This window comes from Ipomoea triloba, chromosome 4, assembly GCF_003576645.1.
Source record: "Ipomoea triloba cultivar NCNSP0323 chromosome 4, ASM357664v1".
Classification (NCBI taxonomy): domain Eukaryota; kingdom Viridiplantae; phylum Streptophyta; class Magnoliopsida; order Solanales; family Convolvulaceae; genus Ipomoea; species Ipomoea triloba.
In genome coordinates, this window is record NC_044919.1 from 29,845,270 (window position 1) to 29,865,003 (window position 19,734).

The 19,734-nt window shown below is 37.5% G+C and overlaps 3 protein-coding genes across 5 annotated transcripts; all 3 read right to left on the minus strand.

Annotated features, from left to right (window-relative positions):
- Positions 1-1,411: 1,411 nt before the first annotated feature.
- LOC116016134 (photosystem II reaction center W protein, chloroplastic) lies at positions 1,412-1,899 on the minus strand. The gene is made up of 2 exons (XM_031256297.1): positions 1,806-1,899; positions 1,412-1,716 (listed from the first exon to the last, which is right to left on the minus strand). Exons 1-2 carry the CDS (start codon positions 1,897-1,899, stop codon positions 1,412-1,414), a joined length of 399 nt encoding a protein of 132 aa, XP_031112157.1.
- On the minus strand, positions 1,646-6,777 carry LOC116015965 (probable galacturonosyltransferase 6). 3 transcript variants are annotated; one of them, XM_031256133.1, is made up of 10 exons: positions 6,343-6,777; positions 6,209-6,243; positions 5,732-5,773; positions 5,508-5,640; positions 5,359-5,408; positions 4,395-4,627; positions 3,761-4,127; positions 2,795-3,316; positions 1,785-2,647; positions 1,646-1,716 (listed from the first exon to the last, which is right to left on the minus strand). In XM_031256133.1, exons 1-9 carry the CDS (start codon positions 6,452-6,454, stop codon positions 2,372-2,374), a joined length of 1,770 nt encoding a protein of 589 aa, XP_031111993.1. In that variant the 5' UTR covers positions 6,455-6,777; the 3' UTR covers positions 1,646-1,716; positions 1,785-2,371. The 3 variants fall into 3 exon arrangements, with proteins under 3 accessions (XP_031111993.1, XP_031111991.1, XP_031111992.1); XM_031256131.1 differs by having other exon boundaries at positions 5,359-5,432; XM_031256132.1 differs by having other exon boundaries at positions 3,761-4,118; positions 5,359-5,432; positions 6,343-6,776.
- A 1,575-nt stretch (positions 6,778-8,352) lies between these two features.
- Positions 8,353-9,180, minus strand: LOC116016135. The gene has a single exon (XM_031256298.1). The coding sequence runs from the start codon at positions 9,178-9,180 to the stop codon at positions 8,353-8,355; it is 828 nt and encodes a 275-aa protein (XP_031112158.1).
- Positions 9,181-19,734: the final 10,554 nt, after the last annotated feature.

The following is a 19,734-nucleotide window of genomic DNA, read 5'->3' on the forward strand; positions in this document are numbered from 1 at the left end:
TGTGCAATTGGGCCATTGAACTTAAAAAATGTGCAATTCAACCATCAAACAAGCAAAATTTGTGCAATTGGACCATTTTTACAAAATTTTTTAATTCAATTTGAGTTAAAAACATTTCAATATTGACTCCCAACTAGTATGATAGAAAAAAAATGCCACTCTTAATACATATATGTTAGTAATATAATTGGATTTTACTAGAAAATTTTTATAAAAATGGTCCAATTGCACAAATTTTACTTGTTTGATGGTTGAATTGTACACTTTTTAAGTTCAATGGCCAAATTGCACAAAAGCGATAAGTTCAGTGGCCTATTTGACACTTTTTCCAATTTTTACAATTATTAAATAATATTATATATATAAAAAGTGTTAAATAGGTCATTGAACTTTATCTTTTTGTGTAATTGAGTCATTGGACTTAAAAAATGTGCAATTTAACCATTAAACAAGTAAAATATGTGTAATTAAAATATTTTTCTAATTTATTTTAATCCAGTTTGAGTTTAAAACATTCTAATGTTCGGGTTTTCCAAAAAAAAAAANAAACATTCTAATGTTCGGGTTTTCCAAAAAAAAAAAAAAACAAACTAGTATGATAAAGGAAAATATTATGTAAGTAATATGATCGGATTTTACCAAAAAAAATTAAAATAGTGTCTAAAAATTACACTTTTGTAAGTTCAATGATTTAATTGTAAAAAAAATTAGTGACATATTTAACTATTTTTATATTATATTTTAAATGATATTGTAAATAAATAATTTAATTAACCATTTGTATTAACAATCTATTTATTAACTACTTCGTATTCTATTCTGTAGTTACATTAACAATATGTTCCAACTTCAAAGCTGCTGGTTAAAATAATGTTATAAATATTTGATTATTAAAATATTTTTATACCCGTATATTTAGTTGAAAGAGGAGCCATCGGCTATTGTTTGTATTTGCAGAAATCTGAAACAAAAATTGAAAAGGCAGAAGAGCATGATCTTCTTCCTCAATTTCCCTTTGCCATTTTCATCGTCTTATTCTTCGTTTCTTTGGTATCTATTCATATATTTCGTACTTGTTTTTATTTGATCTTTCCTTCTCTCTATACCTTACAACTATCTTCTCTTTTATAGTTTTATTCATCTCTACGTACGTCTGAAACTCCCTGAGATTTAAGACCGGTGCGTAACAACAAAGGTATTTGCAGTAAATTATTAGTTATTGTTGGTTGAGCTGAGTTAGAAGTTGGTGGATCAATTAAGAAATAAAAGGAGATTATAAAGATGGAGTGTATATGGGGAAGAGGAATTAAAGGGAAAAATTTTAAGAGCACAATTAAGTTTACAGAAACGGCATGATGACAGTAAAGTATTACATCATGATTAACACAATTGACACAGTACAAATTGAAGCTCAGAGGGAGAGTCCAGACTCCTCGTCCTCATCGAGGCCAGAAGTGTAGACGATGTAGAGAGACCAGATTAAACCGAAGACACCCAACAGTATCCAACCAAGAAGGTTGTTGCTCAGCCCGAATGGGAGCCCCGTCCCTTCCGTGCTCATTCTCTCATCCACCAGAGCCATGGCTGCTGGGCTGGACATGGCGGCTGCAGCCGCCGCCGCCATCATAGATGCACCCATCCCCAATTTTGACTCGCTCGCTGCCTTTCCCTCCATCGAACATCTCATCTTGCCCATGCTACTCATTGCCGGCAACCCTGAAAAGCAATTGTCATCAGAAGCAGAAAAAAAAAAAAAAAGCTAATCACAAGCCAAACACACATACTCTCATAAGCACAACTAGTACCGAGAACGGCGGAGGGGCGTGGTGCCGGAGCCTTGGGCACGAGCGCAGCACGTGCAACGGTGGAGGTCGGAGAGCACGCAGAGATGGTGGCCATTTCTGTTGTATTCTAGTTTGATTGAGATGAGGTGATCGAGCTCTCTCTGGTACTGGGTTCCAGTTTATTTGATTTTGATATGATATGGGAGCAATCTACAAATTAATGTATTCTCTAGCCGAGACAATAACCAATGAACAACCACAAACCAAGATTATATGGATAGCACCTCATCCATTCCAACCCAACCACATTTGGCCACGTGGCATGACATCTCATGTGAACCACAATTTGATTTTGGATTCCAGGGTATAGTCCAGACAAAAGTAAATAAGAAAAGAAAACTCTAAACTGTGCTCCCAGGGACACTGCAGTATTTGGTACCCTATATTATTGCATGAATGCGCTCAGTTCCCGTAAGAATTTGGCCGGAAAATGATTTGTTCAAATTTACATAAACTATGATCTATATAAGTGTCAACAAAAAATAGTATGGGAGGACTGAATTAAGCTTCCTTTGTTGGATATGTGATTAACTGTGTATGTTGCACTGTTGCAGATGGGGCTGTTCATAGTTCACATGTTTCCTCCAATAAGGTTTATACTTCTCGACCCCAATATCTAACCATGGTTTCATTTTTCCATCATAATGAATTACTGCAGCCTGCTCAATATTGCCCCGCGGCACACCGGAATCATAACCTAAACCAAGGACATGCCAACTTCTGTCAAGAGCCACTGTGTGCTTGTAAAATGTTATCCAACCAATTGGCAAAGTACCAGCTTTCAACAATGGCTTCTTACTTCCCTGTATATCATCCAGAGAGGAAAATTGGCAGTAGTGAGAAAAACAATAAAGAATGCAACAAAAATGCACTAGGTCTTTACACATATATACTAATTCCACAGGCAATAAATTAGAAAAGAGAAAGATTAAGTTGTCATTAACCATTACCAGCTGCAAGTACTTGTGATAGACTGCGGTTAAATTACGCTGCCTCCATGCCTTCAGATCAAATAAATTCATCCCAAATGCCCATGTGCAGGTTTCCACATCAAACCTCTTTGCCATCATGGGGTCAGTAAAGTTAATAAACGCATCCATCCGACGGAATGAAGGCTCTCCTTGCTTACAAGTCTGCACAGCACCATTCACTTTACCCTTCATGTTAATTCTCCAAAGTGCTGAGAGATCCCTTTGGACAACTACATCATGGTCAAGAAACACAAGCTTGTCGAGCAAAGGAAAAATATCTGGCAAATAAAACCGCAAGTGGTTCAATGCAGATGCATATCTTGGATCAAGTGACTCTTGCTTCTGCAAATTTGCATCATATTTGGTGGATAACCATTTGATATTGTCTATGCTTTGGATATGAATTGTTGCTTTGACCAGAGGGTTCAATAAAAACCACATTGATATTGCAGGGAGGCTAACTGAATCTGTGACTATATGAAAGACAATTTTCTCAGGATCCTGTCAAATGCATCAAACATCATATTCAGTACATAAATAACTGATTAAAAAAAAAAAAAAAAAGTATTCAAAACAAATCAAGAGTAAATATCCTTGACCATCAACCTTGCCATATGCGTGTTAACACAAAGTTGAAAATATTCTTGATCATCTAAACCTCATTTGATAAACACACTAAAATCATGCATATAAGAGAACACAGTGCTGCATACATTAACAACTACTCTCCAAGTCTCCAACATCATTTTCATACACTCATAACCTCAGCCTTTTACTAAAAAAAAGTCATGTCCAAGAAAAATTGATATAATATGAGCATATGACCAATTTTAAGCCTCCCCAAAAGTGGAAAGGATGAATAAAAATAAAAGAAATGAAGAGATGTGGAACAAATAATGGCACCTGAAAGGCTGAAAAGAAAGAGCAGATACAAGAACAGCATACCTTAGCAGATGAAATGGTTGAGTTGACAACAACAGAACATGCCAAAATGTTATCAGAGAAAACAGCAAAGTGATATAGATCTGGATTATGCAACTTATGTTGGTTAGGGAATTCCCGCTCTTCAGGCATCAGGGCAAAATATTCAGCTGTCAACCGCATGGAGAAGCAATGTAGGCCCTTAGGTGTAGTTCTTCCAGCTAGCTCTTCAAGAAATGCAACTTGATTCTTATGTGTTCTGAGCTGCTCTTCAGCACTATCTGTCATAGCGCGAAGTTTCTTCACCATAGGTGTGCATTCAGGGAACATATGGCTAGCTTTTAATAAGGTTGCCTCCATGGCTTTCATCTTCTGCACAGCCCTGAAAAGGCTAATAGTTTGTAGGCAAAAAATGAAATGTATTGAAGCCCATAAAACAAATTGATTACCCAGAATACCCAGAAAACATTTTGTTCTGAGATAAACCAAAATCACCTCTGCCGGATGATATAAGCACCTAGTCAACATTTTATTAAGTTCACCAAGGACAGAATCTTGTAGAAATGTGATAGTACTCAGACAAAATATGGAGTTTATTTGTAAATGTTGGGGTATTAGAAAGGGAAAGGGAAAGGACCTAAGTTCATCTTCATCTTACCTCCGAGACAAATCAGAATCCTTAGTAACTTCACCCATAGCTCTTTCCAGGTCTTTGATTCGCATCTTGATCTCTTTCACAATATGAGATTTGCTACCTTGTGGAGAAAAACTCAGGTATACTTTTGCTCTAATAATCTGGTCTTTCATCTCCTTCAACTTCACATCTGATGTCTTCTGGGAATGTGAGATTCTACTCTGATCATGTTGAACCCTTTTAGGCTCAGACTGTGCCTGCAATAAAACCACAAAAAAAATAGGCATAAACAGCAAAGTTGATAATAAATTTGAAATTTCTGAGAGCCAAAGGAAAGAGTAATTTCGCAGTACTTTCAAAGTGAACAGCAGTGAGATAGTGAGACAAGAAAAATAAATTCAGAATAAGTGTTTCCCATAAAAACAACAGAAATCTTAGATCTTCAACTGAAAAGCAAGTTTCTATCCTGACTAATATCACTATCACAGGGTTACATTGAAATCTAAGATGCAAATGTAATCCTAATAAATCTACCCTGCAATATTTACCTTTATTTTATATTTTTTTGAAGAAAGTTACCTTTATTTTAAACACCACTAATCATACTTCCCAATCAAGACTGTATTCAATTATAGTTCTGCAGTGTATTGAGTAAACAGACTTTAGACAACTCTATCTTTTTATGTTTTGGAAAGGAAAAGCACATAAAAATCATAATCATTGGTGATAGATCAAAACAAAAGTGTGGAATTCAACAATTGCATCTGTGAGTAAATTTCAAGAATGCAATCAACATTTCTTATAGTTTATGACACAGAGGGGAAAAAAATCTATTTAAGCTTCCGAAATTTCTGAATCACAAAGCTCCTCAAATAAAACTTAAGTATATTGCTACCCAGTACAACGATTAGAGGGTATTGGTGTAAGAATATCCTCTTTATTTAGGTGCATTGCATCACTTCATGTGGGAGTGGGGGAGAAGTCATACATTTTTCTTTGAATTTCGTACAACTTCCTCATGCTGACTATGTTGATTCTCTTCTTCGACATTTTGCATGATTCCTGAAACAAGTTAACAACTGAGCGGCCAATGAAGATAAGAAGAAAAAGATATAATAATATTGGAATAGAACAAACCACTTTCTCCCAAGGTAGCATTCTCTGTGTTTTCTGATACATAGGTCCTATTACTCTCAATTAAAGAATCAGAACTAAACTTGTCATCTTTGTAAACAACCATGAGTGGCTCTTTCACATCCTCGCTTTCTTCCTATACCATATCACATAAAATTCAGCACAAATAAGTAATTAGCCCAAGTAACCCGTTACACATGTTGACCAAACTTAGAAATTTCAGTTACCTCCTCTAATGCACTGACAATATGAGCCTCTGTCCTATGCTTCTGAATCACCCAAAAAAAAAAAAATTTAAATCAATGTTTTAATCAATCTCAGTAAGAGCAGTGTACTACTATTTTATAGCAAAAGATTGAAGAGGTGCACATTATAAAAGCTGTAATTATGGATGTTGACAAAAACAAATCACAGAACATAAAGGGAGCTTTTCACTTTTCCTCCCTCTGGATTCAAAGAGGTGGGACCAAGGAAGCAAATGTAGATGTAATAGCTTCGTGGTCCAACAATTGCAAATAAAATGTAAATTCCTATTAAATAAGCAAATCATATTTGCTTATTTCACCAAAAATAAAAATACAACACGTAGACAAAATTCGTCCAAATCCTCTTCCCTATTCTGTCCACATGCTATCAATCTATCATACAACGATCAGAAATCAAAAAATAAATGTAAATCCTACTTAAGGTATAGAAAATCTTACAATAATCGATAAATCTTCAACAAATTCTCCCGGCTCTGCATCCAATCAATAAAACGGAATTAATAAGATTAAACTGCATACAAGCTCAATCACAAATTCCAGAAGTGAAATGAACCACTGGAAATGATACCTACCATCACTATGAACGCTTTTAATCCTGTGAGACAGGAAGCAGATAGGAACACAAACGGAGATGAAGAGCAAAGAGAGGATGAAAATCCTCGTGCACCGATGGAATTTCTTCATTTACATCTACCTACCCTAAGCGCATGCTGGCTGATCCCAACTCCCACTCACGAGGTGCGAACTAAGGGTTTTTCCGCATCCGCTTCGCAACTGCGATCCTGTATAAATAAGATCAGTCTCCTTGCCCGTCTGACTAGGGTTTTTTTCTGGATTTTCTCTATCAGGTCAGCCAAAAAGATCTCCGATTATTATATTTCCAACAAACTAGTGTAGATTTTGTTCGAATGTGAAAAGCGATGAAGACGGAGAGATAGAGGGTGCCATGTTCGTATTGGCAAGCAAGGAACGTGATTCGGCTCGGTGAGGAAGTAGTTAATTCTTTTTTCTTTTTGGGGGAATTTTTATATATATATATATTTTTAGTTGGGAGTTATTTTTGGAGGGGGATTTGAAAATGCTAAGACTACATATGTAATGACGAGCTCATGGGCCAATGGGGTATACCTACATGCGGTACTTTTTTTTTTTGGAAACACCTACATGCGGTAACTTATGTAATGAAATTACATTTCGTGGTTAGTCGGTAACAAACTAACAATTATTCAAATGTGTGAAATATTACTCCGTATAATTTTAGTTTTCAAATGATTACAAAGAGAAATTAGTTTAGTTTGTCTAAAATTAATTAATTCAAATAAAAAATGTCAATAGACACTTTCAACATGCTTTATATTTTTCAAAGCCTATAATAACATTCTTTTTTAAAGTCATCACTATTGTACAGAGTCGTATTTTAGGGCGTGCAAGATGAGCAATAGCACAGGGCCCCAAAAAAATTTTGAGCCTCCTAGTCCAGCCCTGGTTATGTTTACATGTGTTATGTTTAGATAAACTTATTAAATAAAATATTTGTAGTTTGCATTATATTTAAAATTTTGTTCATAATAAATAAAATTTGAATCTGTTTCAGCTTTTTTGCATTTTTTTCTTTACAATTTTTCTTCAATTAACAGTTTATTTATACTTTGGTAGGGCTTCACATATTTACCAGCACAGAGTCACGCAAATAAAAAAATCGGCCCTGCTATTGTACAAATGGTAAATGCATTATTCAATAATAAATTTGTATCATCGTACGGAGTATTTTGTTTTAATTTTTCATATTGCATTAGTGTAGTGGTATCTGAACTCTAATTGCATTTAGACAATACGGAGGATGTTTTAATTTTATTAGAACAAATCAATAAAAGATTGTAACTCACTTATTTTTATATTAGTTGAGCATGATACGTCAATATGAAGTAAAAAAATTAGATGTAAATAAAGTATTACTCTATACATATTGAGCATCTAGATTCGGTCATTAAAAAAAGTGAATTTTTTTATTGGTTCTTTTATACTCATTATTAAAATATCTGAAATGTGAATTTTTTTATTGGTTCTTTTATACTCATTATTAAAATATCTGATATAATTATTGGTTTTGTTTAATGAGAATCACAAATTATGTTTAATAACTCAATAATTTTCATGGTTGAACCTTATAGAGCCCAATTGATCTGACTAGGCCAAACTTATCCACTCAAAACTACCGTAAGAGGACTAAATAACCTTTTTAGGTTGAGGTCATTCCGTCCAAATTTTATAGCCTTAAAGATAATTTGTAGTACTAAAATCTTTTGTGCTAATTGTTATTAAAGATGATAATCTCACCGCTCTATATGGTCACCAACACAAGGAAAAAGGTTTCATACAAGTTGAGGATAATGTTATTTGTTGTTGTTTGGTTCATAGAATTCACTTTTCAATGGGAATTGAATTTCTCACATTTGAAGAAAACAAAATATACGGTATTATATGGTATTTTGTTTTCAATAACAATTGGGAAGAGAAAAACCGACATGACTATTTTATCATTATGATTTTTTTATTATTATCATTTTTTTTAGAGTAAAAGATTAATTCATTAAATCATCAAGAATACAATCTCTAAGAAAAATAGGAGGAGTATCAAACCACTCCCCGCAATCTGACTCATAAACGGCCTCCCGAGCAACAGTATGGGCGGCGCGATTCGCAGATCGCTTAGCAAAACAAAAATCAACATCATTAATCTGAGATGCTAATTCTTTAATATCACATATTATTAAACCAAAAGCAGAAGTAAAGTCATGACCAGATATTGCTTTAAAAACTAGTTGGGAATCCGTTTCCACGTCAACTTCGCCTAGACATGTATCCTTTAACCAGCTCAGAGCCTCTCTCATTCCAATAGCCTCGGCCTCCTTTGGACCATAAATACCTTGCCCACGCAGATTCTTCGCACCTAGAAAATGACCATCATGATCTCTAAGGAGCCAACCGAATCCCGTGATCCCTTTGGTCTGATTAATTGCAGCATCTGTATTCATTTTTAGCCTTCCTCTTTGCGGCTTCTCCCATCTAACAACACTTCTAGGGCCTTGATTCACAATTGGACTAGTATTAGCAGCACTCCAATTCTCAAGGAATAATAAAGAATGTCTCAACATTAAGCTCAAGTCAAAAGAAGCTCCCTGCCACACACACTCATTGCGGCTGCACCAAATACCCCAGCAAATAATTACAAATTTAGCAATCAACTCATTATGCAATGCATTCAGGCAATCAAAAAACCAGTCTTGCACATTATTACCCATTACAGGAAGGTTCGGCAGACCAACCATGCTATATGCTTTCTTCGCTTCTCGGCAACATGCAAACAGGTGACAAGCACTCTCATTGTTAGGACTCCTAGTGTTAGTCATGTTAGGACTCCTATTGTTAGATACTTCTATTCTTGTTATGCTTCTATAGTTTGTATATAGGTGTTACAGATCATATTGTACAGTCAAGATTGAATATATACAAACCTTAATCTGGTATCAATCGCCAGGCGTTGTTTTTTTTTTTTTTTTTTTTTTTTTTTTTGCATGGCCGACGCTGCGTCTACGGCTGTTTCATCGGAGAGGACGGTCTCCGACGGCGCTCCGTCACCTCTGCCGGCGTCGAATGCTCTCTCGTCGGCTCATCATTACGTTAGTATTAAATTAACTTCACGTAATTTCCTTTTTTGGAGAGCTCAGCTGGTTCCGTTTCTTCACGGTCAGCGCTTAATGGGATTCATTGATGGTTCAATCCCTGCTCCGCCTATGCTGCTTCCGCCACCGGCTGCTACGCCGACTGCTGCCCCTGCCGTCAACCCGGCGTACGCGCCTTGGTTCCACCAAGACCAAGCGATTCTGTCGATGATCATCTCATCGCTTTCGGAGGAAGTTATTCCAATTGTTCTCGGCAAGCAAACTTCAATGGCAGCCTGGAATGCCCTCGAACTCGCCCTAGCTTCCACTTCTCGCGCTCGGGCTGTCCATTTACTCGGCCAACTTCAGACTTTGCAGCAGGGTGAAGCCTCTGTTGTGGACTATTTAGGTCGTGTGAAGGTTCTTCTTGAAGACCTTGTGCTTGCGGGTCGACCGGTGACTGATGATGAGATGAACATCTACGCCTTCCGAGGCTTGCGGGCGGAGTTTCGTTCCTTTGCGGCATCCCTGTCCACTCGGCCGGTGCCCTTAACGTTGGAGGAGATGGCGGATTTGTTAGGGGCTCAGGAGTTTGCTCATGTTGCTGAATTCTCGCCCGCTGGAATGCAGTCGCCGTCGGCTGCTCATGTTGCTCGGCGTGGTTCGAGTCGCGGAGGTCGTCGCGGCTCACAGCAGTGGCGCGGTGGCCAGTCGCGATCTGGTGGTGGTTCTGCAGCGTCTGGACAGTTCGCGCAGCAGTGGCACGGTTCTGGTTCTGGAGGCCAGGGTCGTGGGCAGCAGCGTGGTGGTCGTGGCGGCTCGAGGTCAAATTTACGTTGCCAAATTTGTGATATACCCGGGCATTCGGCTTTGACGTGCTATCGTCGCTATTCAGTTGGGTCGCAGGCTCATATGGTTTACCAGGACTCTACTGACTCGGGCTCGTTGGCTTCTCAGACTTGGTTCCCGGATACGGGGGCCACCGATCATGCCACTCCGGATGCTCGTTCTTTCACAGCGGCTGAGGACTATGTTGGTACTGACTCCCTTCGGGTTGGTAATGGTAAGGCTCTGCCTATTTCTAGTGTTGGTTCTACATCGTTTACTACCCCATCCCGTTCTTTTAAGATGTCTCGCGTTTTACATGTTCCTGATTTGTCTGCGTCATTGCTTTCTGTTCAGAAATTTGCTTCTGAAAATTCTGTGTTTTTTGAGTTTTACCCCACTTATTTTGTTGTGAAGGATATCCGCACCAAAGCGGTCCTCCTCAGGGGTAACAGTTCGGGTGGTTTATATTCTTTGCTGGTTTCTACACCTTCTGCTTTTGTTTCGGCCCGGGCATCGTCTTCGGTGTGGCATGGACGCCTTGGCCATCCTCATCATCGTGCTCAGAGTCACATATTGAAGTCTTGCTTAGTTAGTTCGTCTAGTAGATTAGATTCTATTTGCACTGCTTGTAAGCTTGGGAAATCTGCGCGTTTCCCTCTTTCTAGTGTTCGTTCTTCTAGTACTCATGTCTTAGATTTGGTTTATAGTGACATTTGGGGCCCTGCTCCGGTTACTTCTGTTAATGGATACCGCTATTTCGTTATTTTTGTCGATGATTTTACTCGCTTTACTTGGTTTTATCCTATGCGTTTAAAATCTGATTTATATGCTGTTTTTGCCCAATTTCGTGCTTTGGTTGAGCGCTCTTTTGGCTGTCGTATTAAGTCTATTCAGTCCGATCTTGGGGCTGAATACAAGAAGTTGCATTCTGAGTTTCTTCGTCTAGGTATTTTTCATAGGCAGTCTTGCGCTTACACTCACGAGCAAAACGGTCGTGTTGAGCGTAAGCATCGTCATATAGTTGAGACAGGTCTTACTTTGCTTGCTCATTCTTCTGTTCCCTCTCGATTCTGGGATTATGCGTTTGAGTGTGCGGTTTATCTTATTAATCGTATGCCTACTTCTGTTTTAGCCAATAAGAGTCCCTATGCTGTCTTATATCGGTCACCGCCCTCCTATTCTTTTCTGCGTGTCTTCGGTTGTTTGTGTTTCCCACACTTACGTCCGTATAATCGTCATAAAATGAGTTTCCGGTCTGCTCCCTGTGTTTTTCTTGGTTATCCTGATTCTTTTCGGGGGTATCGATGTATGGACTTAAACACTAACAAAGTTTTCATCTGTAGGCATGTTCGTTTCGATGAGCATGTGTTTCCTTTTGCCACTAAGCCAGTTGTGCAGCCCGATGTGAGTCCTCAGTCGTTGCCATGGGGAGTTGCCCGGTTAGCTCCTGCTTCCCCTAACACGGAGGTGTTGTCTACTCTGGATTCTCAGCAGGTGGTCCCGTCTCGGGGTCGTCGTACTCGTGCAGTGCCCCAGGGTCCTGGTCCCATGACTCGGAGTCGGGCTCAGAAGGAAGGTGCGGTTCTGGTTGCTTTGTCTGCTGAGTTGAGCCCGTCAGAGCCTACTTGTTATACTCAGGCTGCTCGGTTTCCTGAATGGCGTGAGGCTATGGACGCTGAGTTCAATGCCCTGCTGCAGAATCAGACTTGGAGACTTGTTCCGTTTAAGCAGGGCATGAATGTTGTGGGCTGCAAATGGGTTTTTCGCACCAAGCGAAAGGCGGATGGTTCGGTTGATCGGCACAAAGCCAGACTTGTGGCCAAAGGCTTTAATCAGGTGGTAGGTCAGGATTTCTTTGATACGTTTAGTCCTGTTGTGAAGCCAACTACGGTACGTCTCCTTCTGTCTTTGGCACTTTCTTCAGGCTGGGCTGTGCGGCAGCTTGATGTGCACAATGCGTTCTTAAATGGGAATCTAGCTGAGACTGTGTATATGGCTCAACCGCCTGGTTATGCTGATTCGGATTTTCCGGACCATGTATGTTTGTTGCAGAGATCTCTGTATGGTCTTAAGCAGGCTCCGCGTGCGTGGTTCTTGCGTTTACATGCTTTTCTTTTGTCGGTTGGTTTTAGGGCTTCTAAGACCGATGTGTCTCTGTTCATTTACTCTCAAGGGGACTTGCGTGTCTATCTGCTTGTTTATGTGGACGATATCCTTGTTATGGGGAGTGACTCAGATTTGGTATCTGTGCTGATATCTAAACTCTCCGTGGCGTTTAAAATTCGGGATCTTGGTAGCCCGTCTTTCTTTCTGGGAATTGAGACTGTAGCTCTTGATGGCGGTTTACTGCTTTCTCAGAAGCGGTATATGCTTGATATTCTCAAGCGCGCAGGTATGACTGACTGCAAGCCTTTGGCAACCCCTATTCCTGTATCTCGTTCTTCTGGTGTGTCCTCTGAACCATATGCAGATCCCACGAGATACAGGAGTCTTGCAGGTGCTTTGCAGTATCTCACTATTACTCGTCCGGATTTATCGTTTGCGGTGAATCAATTGTGTCAGCATATGCATTCTCCTTCGGCGGATCACTGGGCTCAGCTTAAGCGAGTTCTTCGGTATGTGAAGGGCACTACTCATATGGGTTTGAAACTGCGTAAGTCTTCTCCTTTGGTTATTCATGCTTACTGTGACTCGGATTGGGCTGGCTGTCCTGTGGATCGGAAATCTACAAGTGGGTTTGCTGTGTTCTTGGGGTCTAATCTTGTGTCATGGGTCTGCAAGAAATAGCGTACTGTAGCTCGTTCGTCTACCGAAGCCGAATACAAGGCCATTGCGGATGTTTGTGCTGAGGTCACTTGGGTTGTCTCTTTACTTCGTGAACTTGGCTTGCCCCCGTCCTCTTCGCCGACACTGTGGTGTGACAATCTGGGTGCCACGTATATGTGTGCTAATCCCGTGTTTCATGCTCGCACGAAACACATTGAGATAGACTATCATTTTGTTCGTGATAAGGTGGCTGCAGGTGAGCTTCAGGTTAATTTCATCTCCACCAAAGATCAGTTGGCTGACATCTTCACCAAACCATTGGCGGCTCCTCGTTTTACCTTTCTTCGTGACAAGCTTCAGGTCGCTGCGCCTTCCTGAGCTTGCGGGGGAGTGTTAGGACTCCTAGTGTTAGTCATGTTAGGACTCCTATTGTTAGATACTTCTATTCTTGTTATGCTTCTATAGTTTGTATATAGGTGTTACAGATCATATTGTACAGTCAAGATTGAATATATACAAACCTTAATCCTCATCCTCCTCCCTGCACATATGGCAAACCAAGGAGCAGTCAACATGTTTTCTCATTAGTGCATCCCGGGTTGGCAAGAAAGATGACGCCAGTTGCCAACAAAAGGTTTTAACTTTTGGTGGCACATTAATATGCCAAATGTTCCCCCACGGGCGGTTATCCTGCATGACCCTCATTTGAGGTCTATAACTAGACTTAACAGTGTATTTTCCCTTATGGTCCCAAAACCAAATCCAAGAATCTGGTGGTTTACGAACACTAACAGGTATTTGCAAGATTAACTTTGCATCGCCTTCATCAAAAATATCATTAATGTATTGAACATCCCACCACGTACCTTGTTCATTTAGTAAGGAAGCCACTGGCGCATTACGAATGGATTCATGCAGAATCGTTTGTATATACGGACCTTCATCAGATGGCAGCCAAGGATCTCGTCCAATAATAGTATCTTGCCCATTGTGGGCTTCCTTCATCTAATACCACTTTATCAACAAAAGTCTCCATTAAAAATACTACTGCCGGCCTCTTATCGCGAACAAGGTCCGCAAGAACACGAATTGCCGACTGGTTGCCAAGCCCCCGGCAATTCCATGATAACAGACTCATAATCCTAGACGGACTTGCTCCGCAAGACCCGCCCCCAACGCGTTTTTTGAACCAGAAGTTTCACAGTCCATTGCCACACTTTCAACACAAGTATGGTCAAGGCTCGCGAAAGAGGCGAGAGAGAGACCAATTTTTTTAGTATTATCATTATTATTGTGTAGTAACATATATGTCTTTATATTTATTATTCATTACAATTCTAAATTAAACAAAACAATAAAATCAATATTCTAAATAGTTTATTTTTTTCCTAAACAAACAATTACATCAATCTTCTTAATAATTGTTGTTTCATAATATTTCAATTCCATCTCCTTTTAAATAATTTGTTCGCAAACCAAACGGGTCATAAATCGAAATATTTGGGGCCAAGTCAATCGTATAACTCCAACACAGAGAAATATAGTAAAATTTAAATTTAAATTTTCAACAGTGAAATACATCCATAGAGAAGTTACTTTGATTCCATGGAGCAGTATTAAATGGGATAGGAGTTGACCCTTACATTATGCCGTGTAGCGGGGCGATGGCTCGAGTTGGGAGCTAGCGTTGCGCTATCGTTTTCGTAATTGTCAGTTCTCGCCAGCTTTGAAGTTTGCGACTACTGCCTTGGCACGCGCACCCATTTTCAACGTCTGGCTGATGACATTTGGACTACGACCTTGTAACTATTGGAGCTCAGTCCTTGTAATCGCTGTTCACAATCATTTTTGTATTCACTATAGAAATTTTAAATCATCGTTTCCGTAAATTGTACGAGAATTCTAGCTATTTCCTACACTTTTGCACTGAAACAGTGTTAATTTTAACTTATTTGATCACTATTAACTGTTTGACTTGGTTAAACAATGAATATGGATGTTTGATTAATTAGTTTTTTATGTCAATTTATTGCTCTAAAACGTTAAAATTCATTGAGAAAGTCATTTTGCATGTAATCCGCTGTCAATTTACTAAACATCTCTATACAATCAGTTAATGCTATCAATTAGTCAAACATACTAACCCAATCAATTAATTAATTAGCCTTCATGTGTGTGCGCACATATGACAAATTTGACTGCTCCAATATCGCCCTATATGCTCAAAATGACAATGATTTGACGGTATGATAAAATAACGCAATAATCATGTTTGTTATGAGTATGATCTCAAGGGTTAAGTATACTAGAAGAAATGCATGCGATCTCATTCACACATCATAGTTTCTCTAGTTATAACTTGTTAATACTAATTTGATTAGGCTGGGGTGTATGGATGAAATATTTGATTCAAGGTACAAAGTGATAAATATTATGAACTAAAACTTTGTGACAAAGCCCATTCCATAGGTGTAGATCGAGGCCTTTGTAAAGATTGGGCTCTGCATTGAAAATTATTTGAGTAATCAAATCCAATTTAGCCCAAAATCAAGCTCAAACTCGAGTTTGAGCATGAACTCGAGCTCGAATTCAAACTCGAGCTCGAGCTCGAACAATCGAGCTGCTCGAGTTGAACTCGAGCAACTCGAAAATTGACGAGCTCAAGTTCGAGCATCAGTTCTCAAGCTCGGTCGAGCTCGTCACTCTAGGTTCGAGCTCGACTCGGCTCGTTTGCACTCTCATATGTAATGACTATAAACACAAAAAAAAAAAAAAAAAGAATTTGAAGTACAAACACTTTCTCATGTAGGTTTGTTACTTAAGAAATGAATTAGAATAGATATGTACTTCAACCATTAATGTGATTTACAAATAAGTTTTTAATATGTAATATTCATTCTCGTTATATTCAAATGTTAATAAATATTTTATGTCTTATTAATTACACATTCCAAATCGTTTAAAAGTTTTAATTTGTAGTGATTTAAGAAAATGTTGTAAGTCATCATCGACTAATGTGGTTTACAAGAAGTCTTTAATAATTTACTTATTAACTTTTTTATAATCAAAATAGCAATTGATATGAGGCCATAAAAATTATACTTAAATTCCCCATACGTGAATCTGTGATGCATAAATACTAGTTGACTTGCGAAACATATTACATCACAATTGGTCAAATTACAAAGCTAATTTTGATAAAGTGTTATGAGAACATGAATGGAACACTCATGGCATCATTTCCAACAACTTACTGAAGGAAGTAGACTATTTTGAAAGAGCGTTACAATTAAGGTACAATTGTAGTGCTCTTTCAAAATAGTCTACTTCGTTCAGTAAATCGTTGGAAATAATCCCGTGAGTGTTCCATTCATGTTCCTATAACACTTTATCATAATTACCTTTCTAGTTTGACCAATTGTGGTGTAATATGTTTGGCAAGTCAATTTGCAAATGTCAAATATTTAAAAAAAAAAAAAAATACTACGAAGAATGTTTGAACCATTACATGAGGGGGAGGGGGACTAACACCTCATTTTCATAGCTCATTTTCACAAGAAGAAGAGCGGTCAAGACTAACACAAACCTATTCATTTTTTTTTTGTTGGGATAAGAACTCTAGTAATGAATTGAAGGTGGTATTGAGAGTTGCATTTGATGCCCTTTTATAGTAAGGTCTGTTGATCTCTTATGAAGCATGACACAACTAATTACTATATTAGGTTGGTCATGAAAAACACCTCCTATATATATTCCACCCCAAAAAGAAAAACATCATGCAGACTGGGATACCATCACCAAGAAAAAGGAATATGAATTAAAAAAAAATACAGCAACTCGAACTGGAACACAATTGCGTGGAAACAAAATTTACAATATAAATTATTAACACAAAACTAAAAAAAAAAAATTCTTTAATTATATACTTTATCACCTATATTAATTTTTTATTTCGGAATTATTAGCATCTTGAAAGCAACTGAACCATATGCTTAAAGCTCTTGAAACTCAATCCAATGAGATAGCTCAAGTGGCAAGTGAGCTCTTTTTGTGGGGAGGAATTTTGGCAGAACCTGGGTTCAATTCCTACAAGTGACGATTCCCCTGGGCCAAGGAGAGAAAGATTTACCAAAAAAAAAGCTCTTGAAACTCAATTATGAAAGATTTTTCCTGGAAAGTAAAACTTTATGAAACATTAGACTATGAATGTCATCATCTGCCATTTTCTTGAAAAAAAGTTTTAGTAAATCTTAAAATTACTACCAAATTAATTATTAAATATGAATACACTTTTGGTATAAACAACATACAACATACACAGAGTCGCAGACACATTTATTACAAATGTAAGTAGCTCAAATTTTGTAGGCGCAATAAAAACTAAATAGTCAAGTAGCCAAACAACTTCTACACTTTCCACAATTATTATTATTATTATAGTTAAATAATTCTGGAATGACAATAATTATTGAACAACATTTAGTTTTAGTGAACAAACTCTCAATTATATTTCAATAAGTAAAATAGTACAAAGTTATCACAGCAAAAAAAAAAAATGATTGCCCCATAATTAAATCATAAAAAATGGTTTATATTTTTCCAGCGACATTTGGTCCGCTTGACCAAATGTGTTAAAATTGCATAGTTAGGGTATTAAATTGTTAGTTTTTAAAGCCGTTAACTAAAATTAGCAAAATCCCAGTAGTCACAGGACCAAAAGTATAATTTTCACTAAATATTATGAACTAAAACTTGTCATGCCATGGGCAAATTATAGTGTTGTGTGGAGCATAATAAAAAATATATGTTTAATGTACTATAAGTACATTATTTGTGTAATATACATTATACAAAATAATGTATTTTCAGTACTTAAATAGTGTACATCCCCCGCATATAATATACATTTTTAATATACTAAAAGTACATTATTTATATACTGAATTTACATTATTTGACAGCATGATCCACCCAATAATGATTGCTTTCACTGTGGTGCACATCGAGCATGAAATCCAATTTAGCCCAATCCCTGTATTTTTAATGTAAAAAAAAAAAAGAAAAAAAAAAGATTTCAAAAATGTTAGTTTGGGACTTTGTCACCTAACTTGCAGTAATTAAATGTGCATTTTTTGTTATAATCAATGGTCAATGAACATATAAATTTCAAAGATAAACTAAAAATATACTCCGTATATAATATCTAAGTCGTTTGCAAACACTTGAAATAATGTTACGTACTATTTTATGAATTCTGTCCACATGTATATCATTAATGTTATTTATTCATTCGTATGAGAGGACCACCGATGGTCCAATACAATGCCAAATGACTTGATCACCTACACAATATATCTGCTCATTTTTCAACACAATACACTCACTAGCTAGTACTCTTTGTACTCGTTATGTGCTGTTCGGCACACGTATATATATTAAATATATTTGATAATAATTCAAGTTTTTTTCGGCTTCGTTCGAATATATATTGAACTTCATAAATCTACCCCAAATTTATAAAAAGATAAATTGAACTATTCTAATTTCAGAACTCAACATCAATTATTTGTACACTTATGTGTACAAGAAACCCAACTCAAATCCCCTATATTTGTGGGAACAATTGAACCCCACTTGCCGTTGAAAAATAGTTTTTTTTTTTTTTTTTGAGAAAGGTAACTTCATTAGATCAAATCAGAGGAAAGAACATTACAAAGGAAGATGGGAGGGTTAACAAACCACTCCGAATAATCAGACAAAGAAACAGACTGCATGGCAAGTATATGAGCCGTCTGATTCGCAGATCGTTTAGTAAAAGATAAACTAATATGAGTAAACATACTCATCAAGTTTTTAACTTCCGCTAGCCGTACATGAAAGGAAGAATCACCTAAAGTAGAGTTGAGTCCCTGCACCACCTGTAAAGAATCAGTTTCAATGATAATATTGTCAAAGTCATGGCTTTTCACCCAGCTTAGTGATTCTCTTATGGCGACAGCCTCGGCTTCTCTAGAATTATAGGCGCCACTCCATTGTGATCCTCTTGCAGCAACAAAGTGACCTTGATCATTCCTAAGAACACATCCAAAGCCATTTTCGAGTGCGGTTTGTCAATAGCCGCATCAACATTCAACTTCAATAATCCCAATTGAGGTTTAGACCATTTAGGCTCTTCAGCTACTGCTAATTCATCTCCAAACTGCCCAGCTTTGTTGGCCTCCAACCAATCATTAAGATAATTTTGAGCACTTTGGACTGTGAAACGGGCAGCATTAAGGGATTGGTTGTTCCATAAAATACTGTTCCGCAAATCCCAAATTTTCCAACAGACAATATACAGAGTGCAAGCCTGAGTGTTGGAGAGGGAGGTTGACATAGTGCTCATCCAATCTTGGAAGTTGGTATAAGATCCTGAGAGGGAGGTTGACATAGTGCTCATCCAATCTTGGAAGTTGGTATAAGATCCTGCCTGACATTGGAGCCGTTGAAAAATAGTTATAAGTGAGATTTCATATCTATTAAACCAATACCCTAAAACGCATATATATATATATATATATATATATATATATATATATATATATATATATATATATATATATATAGTATTGAATCTTTGTGCTTCAATAGGTTGGGAAAGTAGTTATAAACTGATACTGCATTGCACAGAATTAGTACTACTCAAAAAGACTACTAGGCTATTGAGGA

Bases quoted from the DNA above. Each gene is read 5' to 3' on its own strand.
- LOC116015965 (XM_031256131.1), bottom strand. From the start codon at position 6,454: ATGAAGAAATTCCATCGGTGCACGAGGATTTTCATCCTCTCTTTGCTC. The intron at 5,774-6,208 runs GTAAGATTTTCT...TGGGTGATTCAG, and splicing joins TTGAAGATTTATCGATTATT to AAGCATAGGACAGAGGCTCA. The intron at 4,628-5,358 runs GTATGACTTCTC...GTTTTATTGCAG, and splicing joins TACGAAATTCAAAGAAAAAT to GCACAGTCTGAGCCTAAAAG.
- LOC116016135 (XM_031256298.1), bottom strand. From the start codon at position 9,180: ATGACTAACACTAGGAGTCCTAACAATGAGAGTGCTTGTCACCTGTTT.
- LOC116016134 (XM_031256297.1), bottom strand. From the start codon at position 1,899: ATGGCCACCATCTCTGCGTGCTCTCCGACCTCCACCGTTGCACGTGCT. The intron at 1,717-1,805 runs GTACTAGTTGTG...ATTGCTTTTCAG, and splicing joins ACGCCCCTCCGCCGTTCTCG to GGTTGCCGGCAATGAGTAGC.